Raw genomic sequence first — 22,388 nt, forward strand, 5'->3', positions numbered from 1 at the left:
ACACGCGCGCTCTCTCTCTCTCTCTCTCTCTCTCTCTCTCTCTTTCTCAAAATAAATAAATAAATATTTTTTAAAAGCATGGCATAAAAGATTTCAGGGCTTAGGCAGCAAAGTAAGAACTTTATGGCTAAAACATAGCCTTTGTAGGTCAAAGACATTTCTTAACAGTAAATGTGCTCTTTGAAAATAAATAAAAACACTAAATTATTTCTCTTCCTTTTCACCCTTCAAATGGATAAACATATTCTGTGTTTCAGGAAATGTCTGCCTTTCCAGTAATTTGGAAACATACTGTCAGTGAACTGAAAGATCTTTGGCAATGCGTGTATTGAGAAACTTTTTTTAAAAAGAATTTCCACTGTGGTTTTTGACATCAGGGACAACTAAATAGGTGTACCATTGCCATAAATTGAACAGTTCTTGTTTTGGGTGACCAGCCACGCAGGGAAAAAATTAGATGCTCTAAAAGGCTTTGGTAACTTTATACCATGCCAAAATGTTTACGGGGTCAGCTAGATGAAAGCAGTAATCTGAGACAAATTATACACCACTGTGTCATCCAGAAATCTGAGCTTTTGCTCACACACAGCTAGGTTGGACCTTCCACATTGCACCTGGCTAAGGATCAGTACTAGTGTTTTCTATTCAGTCAAATAAGTGAATTTTATTACATAATTATGGAATTTCCATCTTCTTAAATTCTTTGCATGTTGGAATGTTCATTTGCTGACTTTATCTCGGGTGTAGTTATTCAAAATTTTCATGATGGCAGTATAATGGCGATGGAGATGGGCCAGCAGGCATCATGGTGCACAGTTGGGCACTAGGTTGGCCTGAGTTCAAATCCTAGCTCTGCCACCTACCTCTTACACATTATCTCAGCTCTTGCAGCCTTTGGGCCCTCACCTGATAAGTAGGGTTCAGTAACAGCTAATACCTCATAGGGAGATCATGAGGATTAAATGAAATGATGCAGAAATGCATTAATGAACTGTTTAGCATAGTTCTAGTATATAGTAAGTATTCACTAAATGCTAACTATAATTACGGTAATTAATATTTTATTACTGCTACCGATTTAAAAAACATATTTTCTTATGTTTTCTAAAGCCCCAGGTTAGTCAAATGATAAGGATTGTTTAGAGATTTCTATCCATTTATACTCAAGAGAACTCATTTTGAAGATTTATTTTTTTCATAATGCTGCTTTCTCAGACCCCTCTGGCTTCCCACACCCAGACCATAAATGTTTGTCAGAGCCAGGCTGATTATTAATCAAATGAAGCCTAAAGAAAATACTTGGTATTTATTTCAATTGTGGTTTTAAAGAGCTTTCCCCACTATACTGGCTTATAAAAATGCCTAGAAGTTAAAAATGAAGTAAATTTGAATAAAATCTCTAGCTTTTGGAGCTTTATGTATACCAGTCTGATAGTCTGTGAAGAAAAAAGAAGTTTGTCAGATGATCAAGACTTTTCAGAAAGGAATCTGGTTTACACTGATTTTTTTAAAAGTCGGGATATGTAATCTGTCTCTTTTTTCACTTGTTCTTATAAATTGGAAGGAACTTCAAAGCCAAACAACATTTTGAAGGGCTCTTGCCCTAATTTCTTGGAATAGTATACCAAAAGAAATGGTCTTTTGTGATGAGAGAAGCTTAGCATTTCTCTTTCAAAGGAAGCCATCATTTTTCTAAATAAACTACTAGTTTGATGCTCTCTTCTCTGCTTGAAACACATTTTTCTCCCTCCTGCCCAAGCATGGTTTTTGCTGAAGAGTGATCTGGGTTTCTCTTTGTTCTCCCTGTCTGATGTGCCTTTGATAGCGGATGGTTTCTCGCTCTTTGGGCGCAAATCCAGACGACCTGAAGGACCCAATTAAAATTAGTATTCCACGCTATGTGCTCTGCGGGCAAGGGAAGGACGAGCACTTTGAGTTTGAGGTCAAGGTAAGTGCCCCTTCTTTACTCTTCGGGAGGAATGGAGGCTTAAGGGTCCCAGGGCTTTCTTTGTCTATATATATACATACGAAAGGAGATGAAGCTACATGTGACCATGTTTTATAACATATTGGTCATGCCCTCCTTTCAACTGATATGGGAAGGTCTAGACTGTAGCACATGGAGGGAAGTTATGCCATAGAATGTGGTGGTGGCTGGGGAGTCAGGCAGATATGGGAGGAAGTTCTTGTCACCAACCCTACAGGATGGGGACCAACCCTTCCAGCTTATCCAGGACTTTTTTGCTTTCAGCACTGAAATTTCCACACCCTGGGAAACCATTTCGTGCCAAGCAAACCAGTACAGTTGGTCACCCTGTCCCTGGGCTTAAGCTCAATTTTCTTATCTATAAAAATTGGAATAATAATGTTTATGTTACAAGGATATCAATGCACATAAAGTTAGAGCAACTGCTATTATTACTACTGCTGATTTTATTGTTGTTTCTATTATTATTAATTTAGGAAGCTTTCCTAATCCATTTTAGGCATGGTTTGATTTACACAACTTTTCAGGAAGAAATGTGCCTGCTTCCTTACATCATACTTTCTGAAATAATGACTTCATCTTATTTCCAGTTTAGTTCCATTGACTCATAGCAATTCATTAAATATTGCTGGATGCTCTTCTCTCGTCAAAGAATTAATGATTAATAACACTTCTTCATTTTCAAGGATAGCCAAGGATATTGATGTAATGACATCCACTAGGGTCCCCAGTATACGTCTCTATGACGGTATTCTTGGACATGAACATCAGGCGGGGAATCTGGACGCTGAAGTCTTTAGGCTCTGATTCTGTTGCGGTTTGTTGAGTGACACCAAGTCTTTTACCTTTCTGAGCCTCAGTCTTCTCTTTGGTAGAATGGGGAAATTGGATCACACCAGTGGTTTCCAAATTTCTTCTTAGCAGAGATGCTTGTTGAGAAAAATATTTATGCGGAAGGACACTGCAGAAAGCAGATCAGCATGGAGCTGCTGTGAGGAGAGAGGGCAGAGGGAGCCTGAAGCCAGCCATCCCCAACCCCTCCCCCAGCATGCCCCTTGGTTGGGGGTAGAGCCCCTGGGCCCTTGGAGAGCTCTCCCTTTTATGCATGAGTCTTCTTTCAGTCTTCCAGGAGAAACAGTGCAGATGAATTTTATAATTAATCAAGTTTTCAAATTCTTATTTCTGTATACTGTTTTCCTTTTTATTTTTTAAACCCAGGCATTAATTTATATATTTGAGGTCCCTGCTGAGAGTACATGATGTCTGGGTAGTGGTGGCCCTGCTGGCGGTGTTTTGAACTTTACTGGCAGATTGTGTGGTTTCTTATTAAAATGTTATGGGGTGTGTGAGTGGCTCAATCTGTTAAGCATCCAACTCCGGCTCAGGTCATGATCTCGCGGCTCATGGGTTCAAGCCCTGTATAGGGCTCTGTGCTGACAGCTCAGAACCTGGAGCCTGCTTCGGATTCTGTCTCCCTTTCTCTCTGCCCCTTCCCTGCTTGCACTCTGTCTCTGTCTCTGTCTCTCTTTCTCAAAAATAAATAAACATTAAAAAATTTTTAAATGTTATGCCATCTCCATGAGCCATGGAGTCACTGCCCCTGACTTTATGCCTAATGCCTGCTCAATTTCTTTCCTCAGTCATTTGAAAGTGTGTGTGTGTGTGCATGTGTGTGTATTTAGAGTTCCCTTTATACATACGTGTAATGGTATATATATTTATCAAAATAATTTCTGAAGGTATATGTATGATTTCCGTATTTTTAATTCAAGGGCGAATACTGGCTTTTACCAGATCAGAATTTGAATTCTCCTAAACAGAGAGCTCACAGCACTAGAGGACATACAATGATTTTCATTGGTGCATAGATATATTTTATTTTAATAGATAAATGTGTTAATAAAATATAACTATTAAGTTGATTTCATGCATAAAAGATAAGACCATGGATAAAGAAGATACTTAATTGATTTATTTAGTATGATCTCACTTATATACGGAACCTAAAAATAAAAACCAAGCTCATAGATATAGATGACAGATTTTTGGTTGCCAGAGATGGGGTAGGGGGTGGATGAAATGGGTGCAGGTGGTCAAAAGGGACAAGCTTTCAGTAATAAATAACTCCTAAGGATGTCATGTACAGTATTATGGTTATAGTTAATAGTGCTGTATTCCATGTTTGAAAGTTGCTAAGAGGGTAAATGTTAAAATTTCTCATCATAAGAAAAAAATGTTGTAACTATGTATGTGACAGATATTCACAAGACTTGAGAAGATCATTTCACAATATATACAAATACTGAATCATTATACACCTGAAACTAATACAGTATATGTTGATTATACTTCAGTAATTAAAAAAAGAAAAGAACGAGGACAAAAACTGAGTTGATCTACATAAAACTGGCAGGCAAATGACAGTCTAGGCCTTATCAGATCTGGACAAAATTGTGAAGATAATAACTTATTATTAGGCAAGTTAGAGAACCCAAATACAGAAAATCATATGAGACCTTTCAGAATCCCGACTTTCAATTCAGAATACATAATATCCAAATCCAAAGAGTTTTAGCTTTCTTTGAAATTATCAAAGCTAAGTTCTGAAAGCATCTCATTGTCCTACTTCCTTTTTGAACTTCTCCTAGGTGCTCTAATCAGCATCAGGAATGGCTTGTTAACATTTGTCCAGAGAATCCCTATCCCCTGAACAAAACAAAAACAGCAGCACCCCAGCAAAGGCATAGCTGTTGGGATAGTGCTGGGTGCACCGATGTCCTGTCCAGGCTCCACCTGTTAACCTCACAAGCCATAGCCTCTCTGTGCCTCATCTGTAAAATGAGGATAAAGAGACCTGCCTGGTTGGATTGGTATGTGCTGTGTATGAACGTAGGGGGAGAGAGAGAGAGAGAGTTGGTTTCCATATCCATTTTGAATGTTAATTCCTCCTCAATTTCCTGAATTTTAAAATTAAGCACCACAGCCATTTCCATCCATGATGTGACTATTTGGTGCACTGGCAATTTTCTAGAACAAAGAGTCATACTTATGATAACAGTTTGGCTACTACTAAAGTCTTTTCTTGGTGAACCGGTGATTTTCAGGCAGCTAAGGTAAAAAGTATTTTTTTTTAAAGTCTATTCTATTTAGAGACTCTTTGAAGTAAAATCTGATGTTAATGTATATAGATATTTTATACTATTATATATATACCCCAGAAAAATCTTTGCTGCTGCTTTTTTAAACAAAAATAATTTTCTGTTTTCCACTCTTCCCCCGTCATGGTCCTAAAGGTCTCGTGGGGTCCTGAATGCACACAGCAAGGCTCCATGACCAGCAGGGAAGGGACCTGTCACTGCTATCAGGCCCCAGCTGACTGTATAACTTGCTTCCTGGTCACTGCTAGTTCATTTAAGGGGCCAAGCTGGCCCATGAACACACAGGGCCCACTGGGTTCAGGTCTCCATGAGCGGAGTCTGTGGGCCCCAGAGAGTGGGGCTGGGAAGACAGCGCGCGGTGCTGTGGCCACCCAGAGCTCTGTCACTTTCTCCCTGACCCTTCCTTTCCCCTCTGCCTCCTGCCCTTTTCTGCCTGCCTTTCCTGAGGGAACATTTATTATTATTTCAGGCATTCTTTCTTCCTGGCCACTTTCGTTTTAATCCCCAGTTGGGTAGCTCTGATTGGGCTGCTCATTGCTGAATGAAGTAGTCATGAGCCTGGTTAAGGTACTATTTGAGGTCAGGTACAGGGAGTGGAATTTGCCGGGGGAGGGCGGTGGAGGGACACAACAGTGATTCTCAAATGCTTACCTTCTGATCCCTGATGAGTTCCCAGGAAGTTCCCATTACTGGGTTTTAAAGTAGAGTTTTTCATTAAACTAAAATTTAATATTTAATTCAAAAGGACTATCTTTTTAATATCCTCTTTATTCAGGGATTAAAAACAACTTTATTTTATGAAGTAACTACAAGAAGAGATACATATACAGGTTTTTGTTTTCTGGCCCCATTTGGTTTTTTTCCAGTTAATTTTGTTGAGGCCTAATCCACATCCAGTGAAATGCACACATGTTAAGTGTAGTGTGACGAGTTTTCACATGCGTATACCTGTATAATCAGCACATCAATCAAGACTTTGAACTTCTCAGTCATTCCAGAAAGTTTCTTGTGCCCCGTTACAGTGGGCATCCCAGCCCAGCCTCTCGGCCAGCCCTGCATAGCTGTCTGTGACGATAGGTGAGTAGTGTCTGTCCCAGCGTGCTGTGGAGACATGGCCAGCAGCAGTTACTCTCTTGTGTCTGGTTCCTTCCACATAGCGTGAGGCTTTAGAGAGTTATCTACATGGCTGAGTAGAACAGTAATTTGTTGTTTTTGTTTTTTACTGCTAAGTAGCATCCCATTGTATGGATATGATTTGTGGAATGGTATTTGTCTTCATGTCCTTACTTGACAACACAGAAAGCTGTCATCTCTGTCATGCACTCCTACCCCCCTGCCCCCCATTTCGCTCGTCCTTGAAGGACATGTGCCCTGGAGCCCTTGGGCAAGCGCATCGGTTCCCGTGGCCCTTGCAGTTACGCCTCTCAGCAGGTCGTGGTAGCATGTCCTTCTGGGACTGTGACCACGTGTACTGCAAGAGATGCACGACCTGCCGATGGATGTCACTGGCGGGCAGAGAGCCTGGGTGTGCCAGTCCAGCTACTCTCAGAGAAGAGCACGTTCTGTGCTGAGTGGTGTTGGATGTCACCTGCTAGTCAGCATAACGTACCAGCACGATCCGTGCTGCTCCCAACTACATGCCGCCATGGAATACCACTAGCTGGACTCCAGCAGTCATCTTAAAACTCCTGCTTCAAATGCTCTTCAGTGATTGATACAGGAAATCAAATACACTGAGTTACACTTGCCATTTTCAGCCAGGACCAGGATGGATAGAATTTAATTTTTAAATTAGATTTCAGCAGGATACAAACCGCCGGCCTGGGAAATCTCTGGTTACGTCTCATGGAGGCTGGCATACTCTTATGTTATAGAAATAAGCTGATTTTCCCAGCATCATTTTAAATTCTCTGCCCTTTAATTTACATATTAACATGATAGTATAAAGAAATAAGCCAACACTGGTGTATTTTTTTTTTTAATATTTTGTTTCCTGAGAGTCTGTTCCTGTGAAAACTTGTAGGTAATCGTGCAGGAGATTGTCTTCTGTCTTCCTACAGCCCTGACTTCTACAGTGGTGTCCTCTCCCCCGTTCTCTGTCCTTCATCTGGTCTCCTCCCTTCACTGCAGGGCTCACAGAGGCAGTCACAGTGTTTTCTCCCAGTCATTGTCATGTTTATAGCTGGTCTTCTCTCGAAGTGTAAGCCCTTGGGCCCAGCTCACTGAGTCCCCAGCCCTCCCAAAGACCCTGACTGATCACTCAACAAGCGATCTCAAAGAACAAGTACCTCACCAGGTGTTCTTACTGGTCAGAGCCCTTGTAGAGTTTCAGGATTTTGTGCCCTTGTGCCCTTTGTAAACAGCCCCCTATGGGTTCCCTTGTGCTCTGACCTACTGGTGGGTTCATTCACCGAATCCCACTGAATCCCACCCACTGTTTTCCCATGAGGTGGCTGCCTCGTTGTCCAGTGCAAGTAGGGACAAATCAAGCTTCTGGACTGCAAGAAAGCCAGCGTCTTTCCTCCCTCCTGCTTTCTCCACCTCACCCTCCAGCACGCCAGCTCATGTACATCCTGGCTCCCGCGGACTCCATCCGCAGAGGACCTCGGTTTGGTTTTGTTCTGCACAGAGAGGTAGCCCTCTACCCACTGTCCACCCCCTGGACATTAATCTGGGCACCTGGGCACTCCAGCCCCTTGCTCAGGAAGCACCTGTTGTGTAGTTTTCTCCTTTAAGGAGCCCTCTGACAACCTGGCACCCGAGTCATCCCCACTGTCTATGCTGTTCAGGGAAGGACAGGGCCCTGCCCTTTTCATGTGGTGCCAGGGAGTCAGCCCTTGTGGGCAGAATCACTTAGGTCCACTTGTGGACCAAAGGAGCCCAGGACTATATACTTCACCTTGAACATGTGATGTCTGAAACAAAACCATTCCTAATTTCAGTCATGTGGTTTTTGTCGAAGTTACCACAGGGACAGTCGCCTCCTCTTGCCTCCAGATGTCCAGCTCAGTGGCCTGAGAAGGAGAGGAGACACAAAGTGGGGAATGATAGCAGGAAGGTGTGACCTTGAGGAAGGTGTCCAGCACAAGCTCGTAGATCACCTGGGAGGAACTCCTGAGTGCTCCAGTCAGTGGTGTCATTTCCTGTTGCATGAGCTTAGGCATGTGAGCCCCCTTCCAGTCTCAGAGTTGCCCTGGAGTTGAGCTCTCAGATCTGCCGGGTCCCCCCTAAGCAGGGAGACCCTGAAGGTGAGACACAGCAAATGGCAAATTTCAGGTGGCAGATGGCATCTGGCTTTTACAACTGAAGGAGCTGTGTGTCAGGGTCCTCCGGGCCAGGGCCAGACAGAGCTGTGGAAAGGCATTAAGGGAGAGCAAGCAAACTGGCAGCGTATGATGTGTCTTATTTAGCCTGAATAGGTTTTCAGGTTTTTCAGTGAGTTGTCAACGTTTCAAACTTGGGAGATCTGACATGGAAACCCAAATTTCTCAAGTTTCTGTACGATAGCAGAGACTGTGGTAACCCTGGGCTGGTGTTCCCAAAGGGCAGCCCTGACCGGGCCTGAACCAGCGGCTCCTCTTGGTTTGGGGCTCGTGCCCTCGGCTGTGCCACAGACTTCATTGTTCCCGGGCACAGAGGAGATCGCCTGAGGGAACAACTGCCAAGTCCCACCTGCACAGAAGGGCTCACGGACCAAATGGAGCCTCTGATCACACAGTTTATGAAGTCTGTTTACACACACGGAGAAAGGGGCACAGGTGGGCGGAGCGCACTCCCTGACCCCAGGGTCCCACCACGTTTACCTGCCCAGTCTCTCTGCTACCAGAGCCACTCCCCGCTCTGCTCAGCAGGACTAGAGTTTTGCCCGAGGGCCCCCAGCAACAGTGCGCACCTGCTCCATGGCCCCGTGCCTGGCCGGTGGCCTCCTCAGCATGGTACTCAAGCTGCACTTCTTGGGTAGAGCGCATGCAGGCCCAGCACAGGACCGGGTCCTTGTCACCAACAGTCGTCCATCCAGGGTTGAATTAGCTGCCGGCCCCGAGCGGGCATGATCATGACCTGCCACTTTCTGTCTCTAGGTAATGTTTTCATCTGTTCTATCATAGTTTGAATTCCATCTGTCTGGCATGCCTTAGAGGTTGTTATAGGACTTCATGTAGCACATCTTAGGAATTCTTTCATGTCTCGAAAGCTGCTTGTGTCCTTGCTGTGTGTTCTGTCACGTGCTCTGAGGTGTGCCTGTATCTCCTCGGCTGCTAGCTTCCTTACCAGCGGGGCTTAGCCCTCCTGAGGAGCGTCATCCATCCTCTGTAGCAGAACTGCAGCTGCTCAGATAGCACGGAGGCTCCCGCTACGCTGCCCATGGTCTTGAACTCTTGTGCTCAGGCAGCCTCGGAGGGTTTTGTTCCTGGCCAAGCCCTCTGGGCAGCTGTGTTTGCAGCCTCTCTTCAAGGGAGGACACTGTCCTCAGCACAGGCACTTTGCCAGGCATTTCCGCAAACATGGACACCTTGCCAGCATGGGGGTATTCCTTGCATGTAATAAATTAGGCCATTAGGAGTGACTTGCCCAAGGCCATGTGATCAGTAAGGCGATCCAGGTACCAGATGCCCAAGTCAGATCTGAAAACTGAAGCCATACTCATTCTCTTGCTTACTCTTTTTAGTGTGCCTCTTTCAAAATTTGTATTTAGGTTGAGAGAGAGCACAAGTGGGGGAGAGAGACAGAGTAGGGTAGGGAGAGAGAGAGAGAAACAGAAAATATGAATCCCAAGCAGGCTTCATGTTTTTTGTGGAGTCCACGCGGGGCTCGATCCCACAACCCTGGGGTCGGGGCCTGAGCTGAAATTGAAAGTTGGGACGCTCAGCCGACTGAGCCACCCAGGCACCCCAATGTGCCCTCTAAATGTCACTACTTTCTGCAGTTTTTAGGAGTTGAGGCCATATTTTAGTGTTGCCCTAAACGGGCACCATTTCCACATCCTTACCTGCTTTCAAAATCTGCTATTTTTGTGTGTGTTTTAATATTTTAGCTTGATTGAGTTCCGGCCGCGTTACAGGCCCTCTGTAAATGGGGGCAATTATGAAGGCCCTGACAAAGCTGCAGGATTGGATGGTGGAGAGACCTGTCAGGGAGCACAAAGAGGAGATGCCCAGAAAGTTTGCAGTTTGAGAGTTGGAGCAATCATATTTACTACAGTCAGAGAAATTTCTCTTTATTTGGCAGAACAGAAATAAGAGCCATTCCAGTCTGTTAGATAAACCGTGCACACATACATCTTTCAGAAATACTCCCAACTTGATAGAATATAAATGCGCAGAAGGATTTGTGTGTTGGCATCTGAGTCTCTGCTTATTAGTAACTTGATAGATTCTCTCCCCGTGTGTGCTATTAGCACAGTCGAGACAAATGGAGTGTTGCATAAGCCGTGGTCCATCTTAGATCCCAGTGTTCACTTTGTGTGTTATTTTCAAACACAAATAACAAGTGAAAGAAATAACATCGTGACTGGAAGAATCATATTTTATCCTTTTTTTTTTTTTTTTTTTAAGCCCCCCTCTCTGCACTTTGGGAACTTTTGTCTTTCACTGCAAAAATTAAGACAAAACCTTTTTCCCTCCCCTTATTTTCACACAAAGCAACTCATCTTTTATAGCACTTTCACTTGGGGCAGTTGTGTTTGCCTTCACAAAATAAATGCTGCACATATGAGAAATGGCAAAGAAAAAATGAGATCGAGTCATAAGCACAGAAGAAAAGCAGTCACCGTGGTTTGGCCATGCCTTGAATTTTCATTTCACGTTTGTTTTTTCCCCTATAAGAAAATATTAATATTTCCTCTTCTGAAACTTCAGAATTTGGGGAGGGGGGGTTTATATCTCATCCAGGAATAAAATTGGTTTTGAAATAAATCACAAAATGAGGGGCACTGAGTGGCTCAGTTCGATTAAGTGTCTGACTCTTGGTTTCAGCTCAAGTCAGGATCTCACATTTCGTGGGTTTGAGCCCTGTCTTGGGCTCTGCGCTAACGGTGTGGAGCTTGCTTGGGATTCTCTCTTTGGACCCTCCCTCCTTTTCTCTCTCTCTCAATAAGTAAATACACTTTAGAAAAATAAAATAAATCACAAAATGGTTTGAACTGCCCTTTTAGCAGTTGCTCTCTGAAGATACCCCTTGCCTTTCAGTGGTATCCAAGAAAGGGCCTTTCTGAGGAACATGATCACAGTGCAGAAGTTACTTACCATTTATTGGGCACCCAAAACACCCTGCTAATTGTTTCACATGCTTTTCATTCATCTGTAGTTTGGTATCCAGAGCCCATTTCACAGTAGATGAAAATGAGACCTGGAAGAGCTGTGTAATATAGCCAAAGTCGCACAGCTAATTGGTGACTAGGCTAGGATCTGAGTCTGTCTTAATCCAGAGCTTTTCATTATTCCACTCTCCAGTGATGCCTGGTCGAGAGTTTGCATTCTGGGTCTTTGCCTCTGAATATCTTGGTAATTTGAAGGAAAATTGGATAGGCTGTCACCCTCGCAATTTCCCACAATTTTAAAGTAGAATAATTTCCCCTATTCCTCACTGGTTTTACAGAGGTTTTAGGGGAAGGGAGAAGTACTTATTAGTAATGATCTTGAATTTGGAAGACATCCATCTTATCAGAATCTTCGAGTCTTTTTTTATTCTTTCAATTTACCTGCAAACAACTAGATAAAGTACACTAAAATAAACGATATTATCTCAAGTTTGAGGGCGCTGAATCTGAAGCATCAAGAGGTGGTAATTTTTGGTTATTGCAGAAGGCTGAGACCGTGGTCAGCTAGAAAGCACTATTTGATTTTGCACCATTTCATAGTTCCGTAGATGTGATGTAACTCAGCAGTCAGCTCAGGCTCCTTCATGACATGCTGCATTCAGACCTGGTTTTGAAAACCAAGGCTCTGGGGCACTTCATGGACTGGTTGGTGCTGCATCTTCACAGAAGGATGTCTGTGGAGTTTCCTGGATAACAAGGTCAAATAATCTTTCCTCTGCATGGGCCTCCTTCTTTCAGGAATCTTTATGCTCCAGACTCCATTACACCTCCCATCCGTGTCACCAACAGCCAGGGCAGATCTAGGAGTGGATTATAGACTCCTCCCTCCTTGCCAAGTGCACTGGCTGTACCACCATGCTCCTCCTGCTGGGGCCCAACTGCTTGATTCAGGTGCCCTGGAGACAGAATTCCCATAGTTGGTAGGCTCTGGGTTCATGGGCCACTGTGATGGAGGGGCTGCCTGCTCAGGTCAGGGTCTCATTACGCAGTTCACGGGCATGATTCAAATGGGCAGCTGGCCCCTTGCCTCCTGAGGATTGCAGACACAGTGTCTTTTCCTTTGTGTCCATTTGGATTCAGAACTCAGCACACTCCTTTGGGTTTCTCAGAAAGAAAGATATATAAACTTGCCTGAAATTTCCCTAGGGAAGCCGAAGAAGGAGGTGTGTTGCACATCTCAGAGCAAATAACTGAAAATACCCTACTGGCTAATTATGTTCTCCCAAACATAATGTTCTCCAAAATGATATTCACCAGCCTTCCCTCTCCTGCTTCTCAGATATCCTTGGGGAGCTCCAGCTGTTGCCCCCTTGCTAAGTGAGGAGATTCCTCTCAAGCCTACTTCTTAGGCCTCTTTCCCAAGTTTATATACCCAAAGGACCTTGACCTTCAGAAACAAATGCTCTGAAGTTAACTAGAACCCACCCCTTTAAAGGCAATTTAAGACTACCTTTTGTTTCTTGATGTGTTTGGAGGGATTCTCTTATCTACTCAGTGCCCCCCCCCTTATCCTAAATCTTTTGTCACTGTATTTCTTCTCTATCAGCAGACCCCTCTCTCCAAAAGGACCTTTCTTTGTTTTTCAGTTCTTTACCCTCTCCCTTTATCTCCTCTAATGCTTACTCTAAAAACTTTAGCTACAGGTAAGTCAGAAACAAGTAAAATGCAAGTCATTCCAGTCGCCCACATTGCAGGAGAGAAAGGGAATTGGAAAATGCAGTAGAAAAGTATTTATTAAGGGGCGCCTGGGTAGCTCAGTCGGTTAAGTGTCTGACTTTGGCTCAGGTCATGATCTCACAGTTCGTGAGATCGCACTGGGCTCTGTGCCTGAAGCCTGGAGCCTGCTTTAGATTCTGTGTCTCCCTGTCTCTCTTTCTCTCTCTCTCTCTCTGCCCCTCCCCCACTTATGTGTGTGTGTGTGTGCGTGCATGCATGCATATGTGCGCTCTCTCTCTCAAAAATATAAACATTAAAAAAATTTAAAGTATTTATTAAAAAGAGACCATGGGCTCCACTGCCTCCATTATTCAACAGATACTCATCTGGTAGATAACATATGTAACATGTACCATAGTGGTTTGTTTTTTTGTTTTTTAAAGACCATGCTGGAACTATCAACATATTGAAGGACAGAAAAAATGAGTAAGCAGTTCATGTGCTCAAGGGTCAGCTAAGTGGGGGAGAGAGAAACCCGCAGAAAACTAGAACAACATAGACCAAAATCGGGGGGCGGGGGAGGGGGGTCAGGAAGAAGTGTTAGGAAGATAATGTTTTTGTTTGCCTAAGGCAGGTAAGGGGGGTGCAGTGAGTGGGAATAAGAGGGGAGGCATTTGGGGCAATGAGAACACAGGATAGAGGCCTGAGGGCAGTCAGAGATAAGTGATCTGTGGTAAGAGGAAGCAGTAGTGTTGGAGGCCTTTCTTGGGGAGGGACTCCCCTTTCAGGTACAGAGTGGGGCCAGTGAAGTGAAGATGAAGAGGTTTGGTGGGGGGTGGGGAGGTGGAGAATGAATGTAGCAACAGCGTTATTTTGAGAGGGCTGAAAAATGCTCAGGAAGGTGGTTTTGGGTGATCCTAATCACTTCCAAAAACATGATCATTGTCCGTGTGGATTGAAAATCTAGAAAATTTTGAAATATTCCTTGCAGAGAATGTAATTTGGAAGGATTTCCAAGTGACTCTGCTGAGTCAAAATAGCATGAATTTCATACATTCTGCTTTCTTTGCGGGGCAGCACACAGCAGAGAAAGCTGATACCATAGACTGCCTGATGTGGGGGTTTATTCTAATATGGCTCCATCAGAAGAGTCTAGGGGCCTGAGGAACTGAGGTGCTGGTCCTCCGACAGGAGGACTGACCTGGAGTCTAGCCTGGGCCTATGAGGAGTGATCAGGTGGGAAGAGGTGAGCTAAGAGACCAGAAGAGGTTACTAGCATTCTGGTGAAGACAGACAGTGGGCTCCACAAATCCAGGGCAAGCTTGATTCTCAGAAACCCTTAAAAGGATCTGGCCGTCTTAGAGGTGGGCCAGAGCAAGGAGTTACGGGATGATGGGCAGGCTGTGGTTAAAGAGGTGTTGGACCCTTTTTCCGCTTCCAGTTTAGTTCCATTTTGACAGTTGTCTGAGCTTTTACTTAAGTCTGATGTATTATTGCTTCCTGCCATGCAGATTCCAGTTTGTAAGAAAGTTCGTGTTCCCTCAAACATGCCCACAGTTCTGTTGCTGCAGAAGACTATATTGCAAAAATCTGACAGAACTTTAGTATAATGTTTTAGTATAAAAACTTTTAGGAAATACTAGGTTGGCATTTCAACAATTTCCTTCCAACTGTTACAAAATAGAAGGAATTTTATTTTTACATACATTTTATATACATGCATTTTATTATTTTTTTTTGAGGTAGCTCCTCGAAATATTGTTTGAGAGAATTCTACAAGCAGCTATTTACATGGAGGCCAACTAGAGGAGTTTTTTTTGGGTGAAAAATTGTGGATTCTCATCCTTACACAGATAGATATACGCAAGGGAATATATACTGATGACAGATCTTAAAATCGACAATTCTCAAACCAGCAAAATATGTATATAACATAAATTTGTGGAAAGCACTCAGTCGAGAATTGTTTATAAGTAAATGCAATTCATCTTGTGGACATGTTTATGGTGTTTAAGTTGCACTTGATCATTTTATGGCCCAGAAAAGATGGATTTGTATCAGCAGAACCATTCAGTGAGAGAGAAGTAATGAATTTGCTCCTCAAAGATACACAATAATGATGCCCTGCTTTCTCAACACTGAAGAAAATAATCGAATATTTTGCTCTGATTTATCTACTGTAGTGATCTGTCCTTTCTCTGCATCGACACCTTATCTCACACCCAATTTTAATTTGGGGCAAAATAGGACTTTAACATATGTTTCTGCTTTCTGTGTAGTTTATCCAAACATCACGTTGCACATTTTGCCACCTCCAGGTATGATGGGGTTTGGCATTTTCCTTGAAGAGATGACACAGGTGGGTGCCTTGCACCCGCTTATGCAGTGACCATGGCTGGCCTTTATTGCCCATCATCCTTGTCCTCATCCTCTGTACATGTTGATAGACAAGGGGAGATTTAAATGTTTCATATATGAAGTAGCAAGCTCAAGCCGTTGCAATCCCTGTACTTAAATCTGGATTCGGGGAAAGATCTCATGGATGAGGAATTTAGAAATTTCTCCACGTGCCACCATAAACTTGTGTTACAGATACATTGAAAAGGCACCCTATTCTCCGTGCAGTTAAAAAAAATCCTATTATTGTGTGACTCATTCAAATAATCTGATTCAGATGAACCTCAAAGAAACCACGGGCACAGACCATGTGGAGCCCTAATTGCCACAGGCTTTGTTTGCCATTTTGACTGCTCTGGGCCAAGCCTGGAACTCTTACCTGATGGGAAAAGTGAAATAATCTTAAGTACATCTTCAGCAAACTACCAGCCTGACACATAGTGGTAGCTCAATAAATGTTTATCTCTATGGTGAGAATCCACCTACTTCTACCCCAATTACTGCCAAAGTCTCATTCCCTTAGAAGGCTTAAAATTCTGTTGGGTAGAGAGGCATTCATATAACTAATACTAGATCTATAAGTTAATTAGTACTTTAATTATATAACTGATATCCTGTGATATGTGCTCTGGTTAAGCATTGAGTACAGACTAAGGAATCATGGAGGAGAGAATGATTTTTCCAGGGACAGAAGAGGAGGAGGGAAGCTTCCAAACGGACTGTGGTTTGGATGCTGCCCAGGAGCCTGGACAGGAAGGAGCTCTCTAGTCACAGAATGGGGCATGCAACACTTGAGAGGCCATTCAAAAGACCCTGCCGAAGACCAACGAATACGTCATAGTTCTGTGTTAAGTGTGAGATTCTGTGTGAAATGTGAGATTTCTGATCCACCGGAGCTGAGGTTAGAAAGGTAGCATTGGGTCAGCTTGGAAAAGGCCCTGAATGCCACACTAAGGGCCTTGGCATTGAGGGAGGGAGGGGGCGAGGAGGTGGGAGGCCAGTCAGACACCGTGTTTTGATCTTGGAGCAGCAGGACTAGCAGGGGTTTATAGCATGGCTGTTTACACCGAGTCCCCAGAAAGGTTTGTTAAAACATGGTTGCCAGGCCCCACCCCAGAGTTCCTGATTAAGTAAGTGTGGGTCAAACCTCAGAGCTTGCATTTCTAGCAAGTTCCCTGGTGAAGCAGGTACTGCTGGTCAGGCCTCACACTTTGAGAACCAGGGATTTAGACTTAGACCGAAACACCGAGGGTGGAAGTCATTCAGATCTGTATGTGGGTTTGTCGATTGGAGTTTATTAAAATATCAAGGAAGGTAGGCAACAAAATAAATCATTATCCAGAATGTGCCAATAATGATCTTCATTGTTCAACATTTGGGAGAAATTATCTACACAGTATTAATGGTTTCAGAGAGTTCCCTTCCTTTTCATTAATAGTGGGACTCTTGGAGTCACCAGCATAACATAGTGAAGATAGAGATGTCTCTGACACCTGTATTGACCTTACCAAACCCAGTTCAGAGGAGTCATGTATAAAGCTTTGGATAGGTGTCTGCACCCTGGACCATCTTTCTCCGTCCCCTCTCAGCTCTGCACACCACCATGTTAGCACCCCACATTCCACTGTTGAGCACTGGGGGCTGACATCAAGAAAGCAGAAGGGGGTGCACTGAGTACCTTTCTGGGGGTCTTTCAAGGCCTCTGTCCTCTCCTTGTTGACTTGTCTTGTGTCCAGTGCTCTTGATTCTGCTGCCCAGGAAATTACTTAGCCATGTCACCTCCTCCCCAGCATTTGGTGTGTTGTTAGAGAAGTTGGTATCCTTTATAAAGGCACTATTCTGGGTCCACTTTGAATCCTCAGACTATGGGGTAGATTTGTAATAGCCATTTCATTAGTCAGAGATTTCAAAAAGTGGTGAGACATTAATGAGCTGAGGGAACAAGGTGGAAAAAACTATAGGCCAAAGCCCCACAAGCGAAGTGCCCCCTCTACGGTATCTTAATCCTCATTTTTCCTTGAGGCCACCTCTTCCACCCAGAGAGATGAAAGAAGTAATTGCTATCTCACTGTCACCCAGAGCCTGAGCATATGTAAGACAAGTCCATCTTTGAGCTCCCTCTTCCTGCTCTGCATTTAGGATGCCTGTGACAGTACTCTTCCAAGGTATGGTGAAAACCAGCTAAAAGTGCCACCTCTCCTGGAACTTACATTCCAGGGGAGAAGGTAGATAGCAAATAAGATACCAGAAGTGCGTGGTAGAACAGAAAGTGGGAGAAGAGGAGCAAGTAATGTGGAGGTAGGAAAGGGGACGCAGTTTTAGATAGTGTATCCTGAGAAAGCATCAGTGAGAAGGTGACTTTGAGCAAAGACAAAGGAAGTCAAGGAGCTAGTCCTGTGAAAAGAGTATTCCAGAGAGAAGAAAAAGTTCATGAAAAGTCCCTGAGCCACACGTACTGTGGGGAACATTTGAAATGTCCCAGATAGGCAAGGAAACCAGAGTGAGCAAGGGAGTGAGCAGTCGGAAATGAGGCTGGGGAGGAGACAAATCATGGTGATCCTTGTAGGTCAGTTGGAGAACTTGAATTTGCACCCTGAGTGAGATGGGGCAGCTTGAAAGGATGTCCACTTCAGGCAAAGTGATGGTCCCATCTGACTTCATTTTTAACAAGATCGCTTTGGTTGCTGTTTGAGAAGGGAAAGTTGGGGTTTGGTGGGAAACAGAAGCAAGAAGATCAACTAGGAAACTGTTAAAAATAACCCACGCCGGACAGGGTGGTGGCTTAGACCAAGATGTGAGCAGTGGTCATGTTGAGAACTGGTCAGAGTCTCATCCCATTTTGGAGTTAAGTGGAAAGGATTTGGTGACTGAGTGGATATGAGCTATGAGAGAAAGAGGTACAGCAAGGATGATGCCAGAAGTTTGGGATTGAACAGGTAGGAGAGTGGCCTTGTCATTTACTGAGATGGGGACGCGGGAAGGGGATGAGTTTGGTAAGTTCAGCCATGTTAAGTCTGAGAGGCAATTAGACATCCAGGTAGGCAGTAGGATATACAGGTCTGGTTGCGGGGGACAGATATGAGCATCCAGGGAATCGTCAGTATATCAGTGTAAACTGTCAGATGGGGATGAGATCATTAAAGGAGTGAGAGCAAGTAGAAAGTAAAATATGTTCAAGGACTAAGCCCTGGGACATTTTGATGCTTAGAGGTCAGGGAAATAAGAAATCTCTGCAAACAAAACTAAGGTAAGAGAGTGTAGCAACCTGGAAGCCGAATGAAAAGGGTGCTGCAAGGAGGAGCTGTCAGATACATCAGATCCTGCTGCTACATGGAATATGATCAAGACCAAGAATTAACTAGTGGATTGGCAATATGGAAGTTGTTGATGACCTTGGTAAGAGTAGCTTGAGTGGACTGTTGTGTAGATTGGAATGGATCAAGGAATAATGGTAAGAAAGAAATAGAGATATCCAGAATAAACTCAAGTAGTTTTGTTATGATGGGAAGACTAGAAATGGAGTGGTAATTAGAAAGGAAAGGGAGGCTAAGGTGGGAGTTTAAGATGAGGAAAATAGGAGCTCGTATAGACACTGATGGGAATAATCTAGTATAGGATGGGAATGTGTTGGTGCAGGATAGAGAAGACAAAATTGCATATTGCAGTATCCTTCAGAGGGCAAGAGGGGATGGAATCCAGTGTTTAAGAAGAGGGCTTGACTTTAACAGGAGCACTGATCCATATCTTATGCCTGATAACGGGGAAACATGAGGTACAGGGTAGATGGTGGCAATGAGGAGACTTGCTTGAGGGTGCCTGTGGAAATGTTCTCTGGATTTCTTTCATTTTCTCAATGAAGTAGGAGTTAAGGTTATCCGCTGAGGGAGAGAAGTGATGGAGACTTGAGGAGGAAGATGGGATAGACTAGAAAACTGTTACCTAAGAGAAGAGTAGATGGAACTGGAAAATGAGGTATGACCGGTGGGAGGCCTTCAGGCTGACATGCAAAGTGCAGACTGTGACTTTCAGATGGGACCATTCGGTCCAGTTTGTGGTGTTTTTTACTTCAGCCACATTCTGCTAGACAGATGCAGGCCCATGTTGCATTTCACCAGGGCTATGGTTTAGTTGTTAGTCCAGGGAATTTCAAGAGCAGGATGAAGAGGTTTGAGGTGGAATGCAAGGGACTGCTGGTCATGATTGCCCGTGGTTTCTGGGTTGGGTGAGGAAGGAATCAGGGCAGAGGTCAAGGACCAAGTCAGGGTGTTGGAGGGACCATCTGTGTGCTGATGGAATGGACGAGATTCATGGCAGTAGTTCCATAGTGTTGGAGTGGAGGACAGTGAGCAGAACCCAGGACCTTCAGGGAGTGGGAGAAGTGACGAAGGTGTGTTGGCCCCTGTAGGAAAGATGGCGTGCAGGATCCTACATCCTACATACCTACAGCCCAGCAGAAAATAGTCCCTACTTGAGAGGGCTGCAGGCCAAGAGATTCCTTGGGGGGAGGGGGGAGTGTTTCCAGTTAGAGCGAGGATGAACCTAAATAAGATGTCCCATACAGGGACAAGATCCATGCAAGGGCCCTGGGGTGGGAAAGAGTATGTGCATTCAGGGAGTATGACAGGGGTGAAGATACCTAAGGGGAGGCAGGCTTGAAATGAGGCTGCTTTAGGCAGTGGGTTAAAAATTTAACATTTGGGTCTTTAAAATTTGGGTTTCTTTTCTATGGCAGTATGAAACTACCAGAGGATCTTAAAGGGGGCGGAGTGTGTGGAATGATCAGGTCTAAGTTTTCAAAAGCTGCCCTTGCACTTGGTAGAGAAGGGATTAAGGGGCAAATGTGGATGCAGACAAGTGGGGGAGGCCCTGGCTAAGGCCATCTGAGACCCGATGGCCCAGAGTGAGATGGCGATGATGGTGGACGATGGAAGGATAGAGCTCTGAGAAATGTTTACAAGGAAGAAAGAGCAAGACCTCATACCTGTTGGATCTGGGTCACATTGGTGGGGAGGAGGGGATCAGGGGTGGCTTCAGCATCTGTCTGACAGAGCTTGCTGGCGAAATACAGCAAATGAGAACTAGAGACTAGAGAGAGCATGTAAAGTTTGGTTTTAGACAAGATGACCTTGAAGTTCCTGTGGCATGACATCTAAAGAATGATGTCTCCAACTTGGGTGTGTGGGTCTAGATCTGGGAAGAGAAGTGGGAACAGTAATAGGAACTTGAGACTTGGTAGCCTGTGATTGTCCAGGCTGGTGGTATCTACCAGCCTCCCTTGTCACTGTGATCGTGATATGTGAACTGATGTGCCTCAGGGCCTTTGCATGTGTACCAGTTAGCATGTTCATTCAACAGGAACTGTGAGTTCAACTACCAGTTAAAGGCTGGACTGAGAATTCCTCCTTTAAAATAAAGCAAAATAGGTTGTGTATTTTTATGCGAATCATTGAGAGACAGAATTTTTTTCTCATTTTTCTTTGTCCTGTTTCTTCTTCCACCTCTTCTTCCTCCTTTTCCTCCTCCCGTTGCTTCTTGGCTCCTCCTCCTCTCATTTTTTTCTATCCTGTCCACGATGGTGGCTTGTGGTAACCTACACTGACATTTTGTACAGGTACAGTGCCGTAGCGTAAAGGTCACCCTATGCGATTTGCTTTCTACAGCCCACGTGGAGGGTAACAGGACACTTTTTATCAGCCATTAAGAGGTGACTGTCTTTCATTTTACATAGGCACATGCTGCTTATAAACAGATTTGGGAATCGAGGTGCATCCTTAAGTAGAGAACACTTATTATTTATAAGTCTTATTTATGCAGCTAGATTAATGTTTTCAGTTCTGGAGAAATTTCACATGCTAATCACTTTTTGTTAATTTTAAAATTATCTTTTTTTTTTTAAATTCTAGTCATTTTCCCCTCTAATTAATGCTGATTTATTTTGATTTTCCTGGTAATAGATTACTGTCCTAGACGAGACATGGACCGTATTCAGGCGCTACAGTCGCTTTCGAGAAATGCATAAAACATTGAAGTTAAAGTATGCAGAGGTAAGTTATGAAATAATTATCCCCAATTAAGAACATTTATTTCATAAAGTAAATGAGCTGATTGCATTATCATGCTCCCCTCCCTTTAGGTATTAGCTTGTAAGTGTCACTGCGTTTTCTTGCTATTACTCATCTGTCAAAGGGAGCTTTTTAACTTTGGGTCTTTATTCCATTTCTGTTCTACATAATTTAAACATTTTCTGAACACAAGATTTTGAAAGTGATAGTAAAGTGACAATAAATGAATTCTATCTACCCTTTTAATAAATTTTACCAATTTTAAGTAAATATTTTTAAATAAACTTACAACTTCTTAATGGTAAGATCTGTTAAAATGAAATGGTAATAAATCCCTCAATATAGATTTGCCCTTTTTTCCTCTTAAACAAGACTATATTAGTGCTTAGACTTCCACTTACTGAGAAATTAGATCTTAAAGGTTAATTTGCTAGCAAACATGGATGGGAGGTAGATAGCCAATACGGAATTCTCTAGAAGCAAGGGGGGTATTTCATGCGTCTGATCAGATATCCAGAGAATATTGATACATTATTAATCTTTCCCCCTTTGGACAAAGACTAGTTTTTTAAAATCCTTCTTAACAAAGAAAAGTATTCCTAAAGTTAACGTGTATCTTCCAAGTGAGTGAGTGTGTGTTTGTTTTTACTTGAACTAAAGGAAGCCTTGTATCTGCACAGCCCTTTGGGAATTTTGGTTTGAACGGACTGCAAATCAGTTGGAAGTCACTGTCTAATATCAGTCTTCCCTAAGTATTGCTTTTCAGCACTACTTTTATAGTTTCTTAGGACAGCCTAGAAAATAATTTAGTC

At 43.5% G+C, this 22,388-nt stretch overlaps 1 protein-coding gene and 1 pseudogene across 1 annotated transcript in view; both read left to right on the top strand.

Moving 5' to 3' along the window:
- The window catches only part of KIF16B (kinesin family member 16B), a 290,249-nt gene that overhangs the window by 211,419 nt on the left and 56,442 nt on the right, over positions 1-22,388 (top strand). The window contains exons 23-24 of the mRNA XM_077750214.1: positions 1,826-1,948; positions 21,469-21,558. Of these exons, the coding sequence (XP_077606340.1) occupies positions 1,826-1,948; positions 21,469-21,558 (213 nt within the window). The remainder of the gene's footprint in view (positions 1-1,825; positions 1,949-21,468; positions 21,559-22,388) is intronic.
- On the top strand, positions 1,635-1,745 carry LOC144220092 (U6atac minor spliceosomal RNA; annotated as a pseudogene).

This window comes from Crocuta crocuta, unplaced genomic scaffold (assembly GCF_008692635.1).
Source record: "Crocuta crocuta isolate KB4526 unplaced genomic scaffold, BGI_CrCroc_1.0 scaffold209, whole genome shotgun sequence".
In the NCBI taxonomy this organism is placed as follows: domain Eukaryota; kingdom Metazoa; phylum Chordata; class Mammalia; order Carnivora; family Hyaenidae; genus Crocuta; species Crocuta crocuta.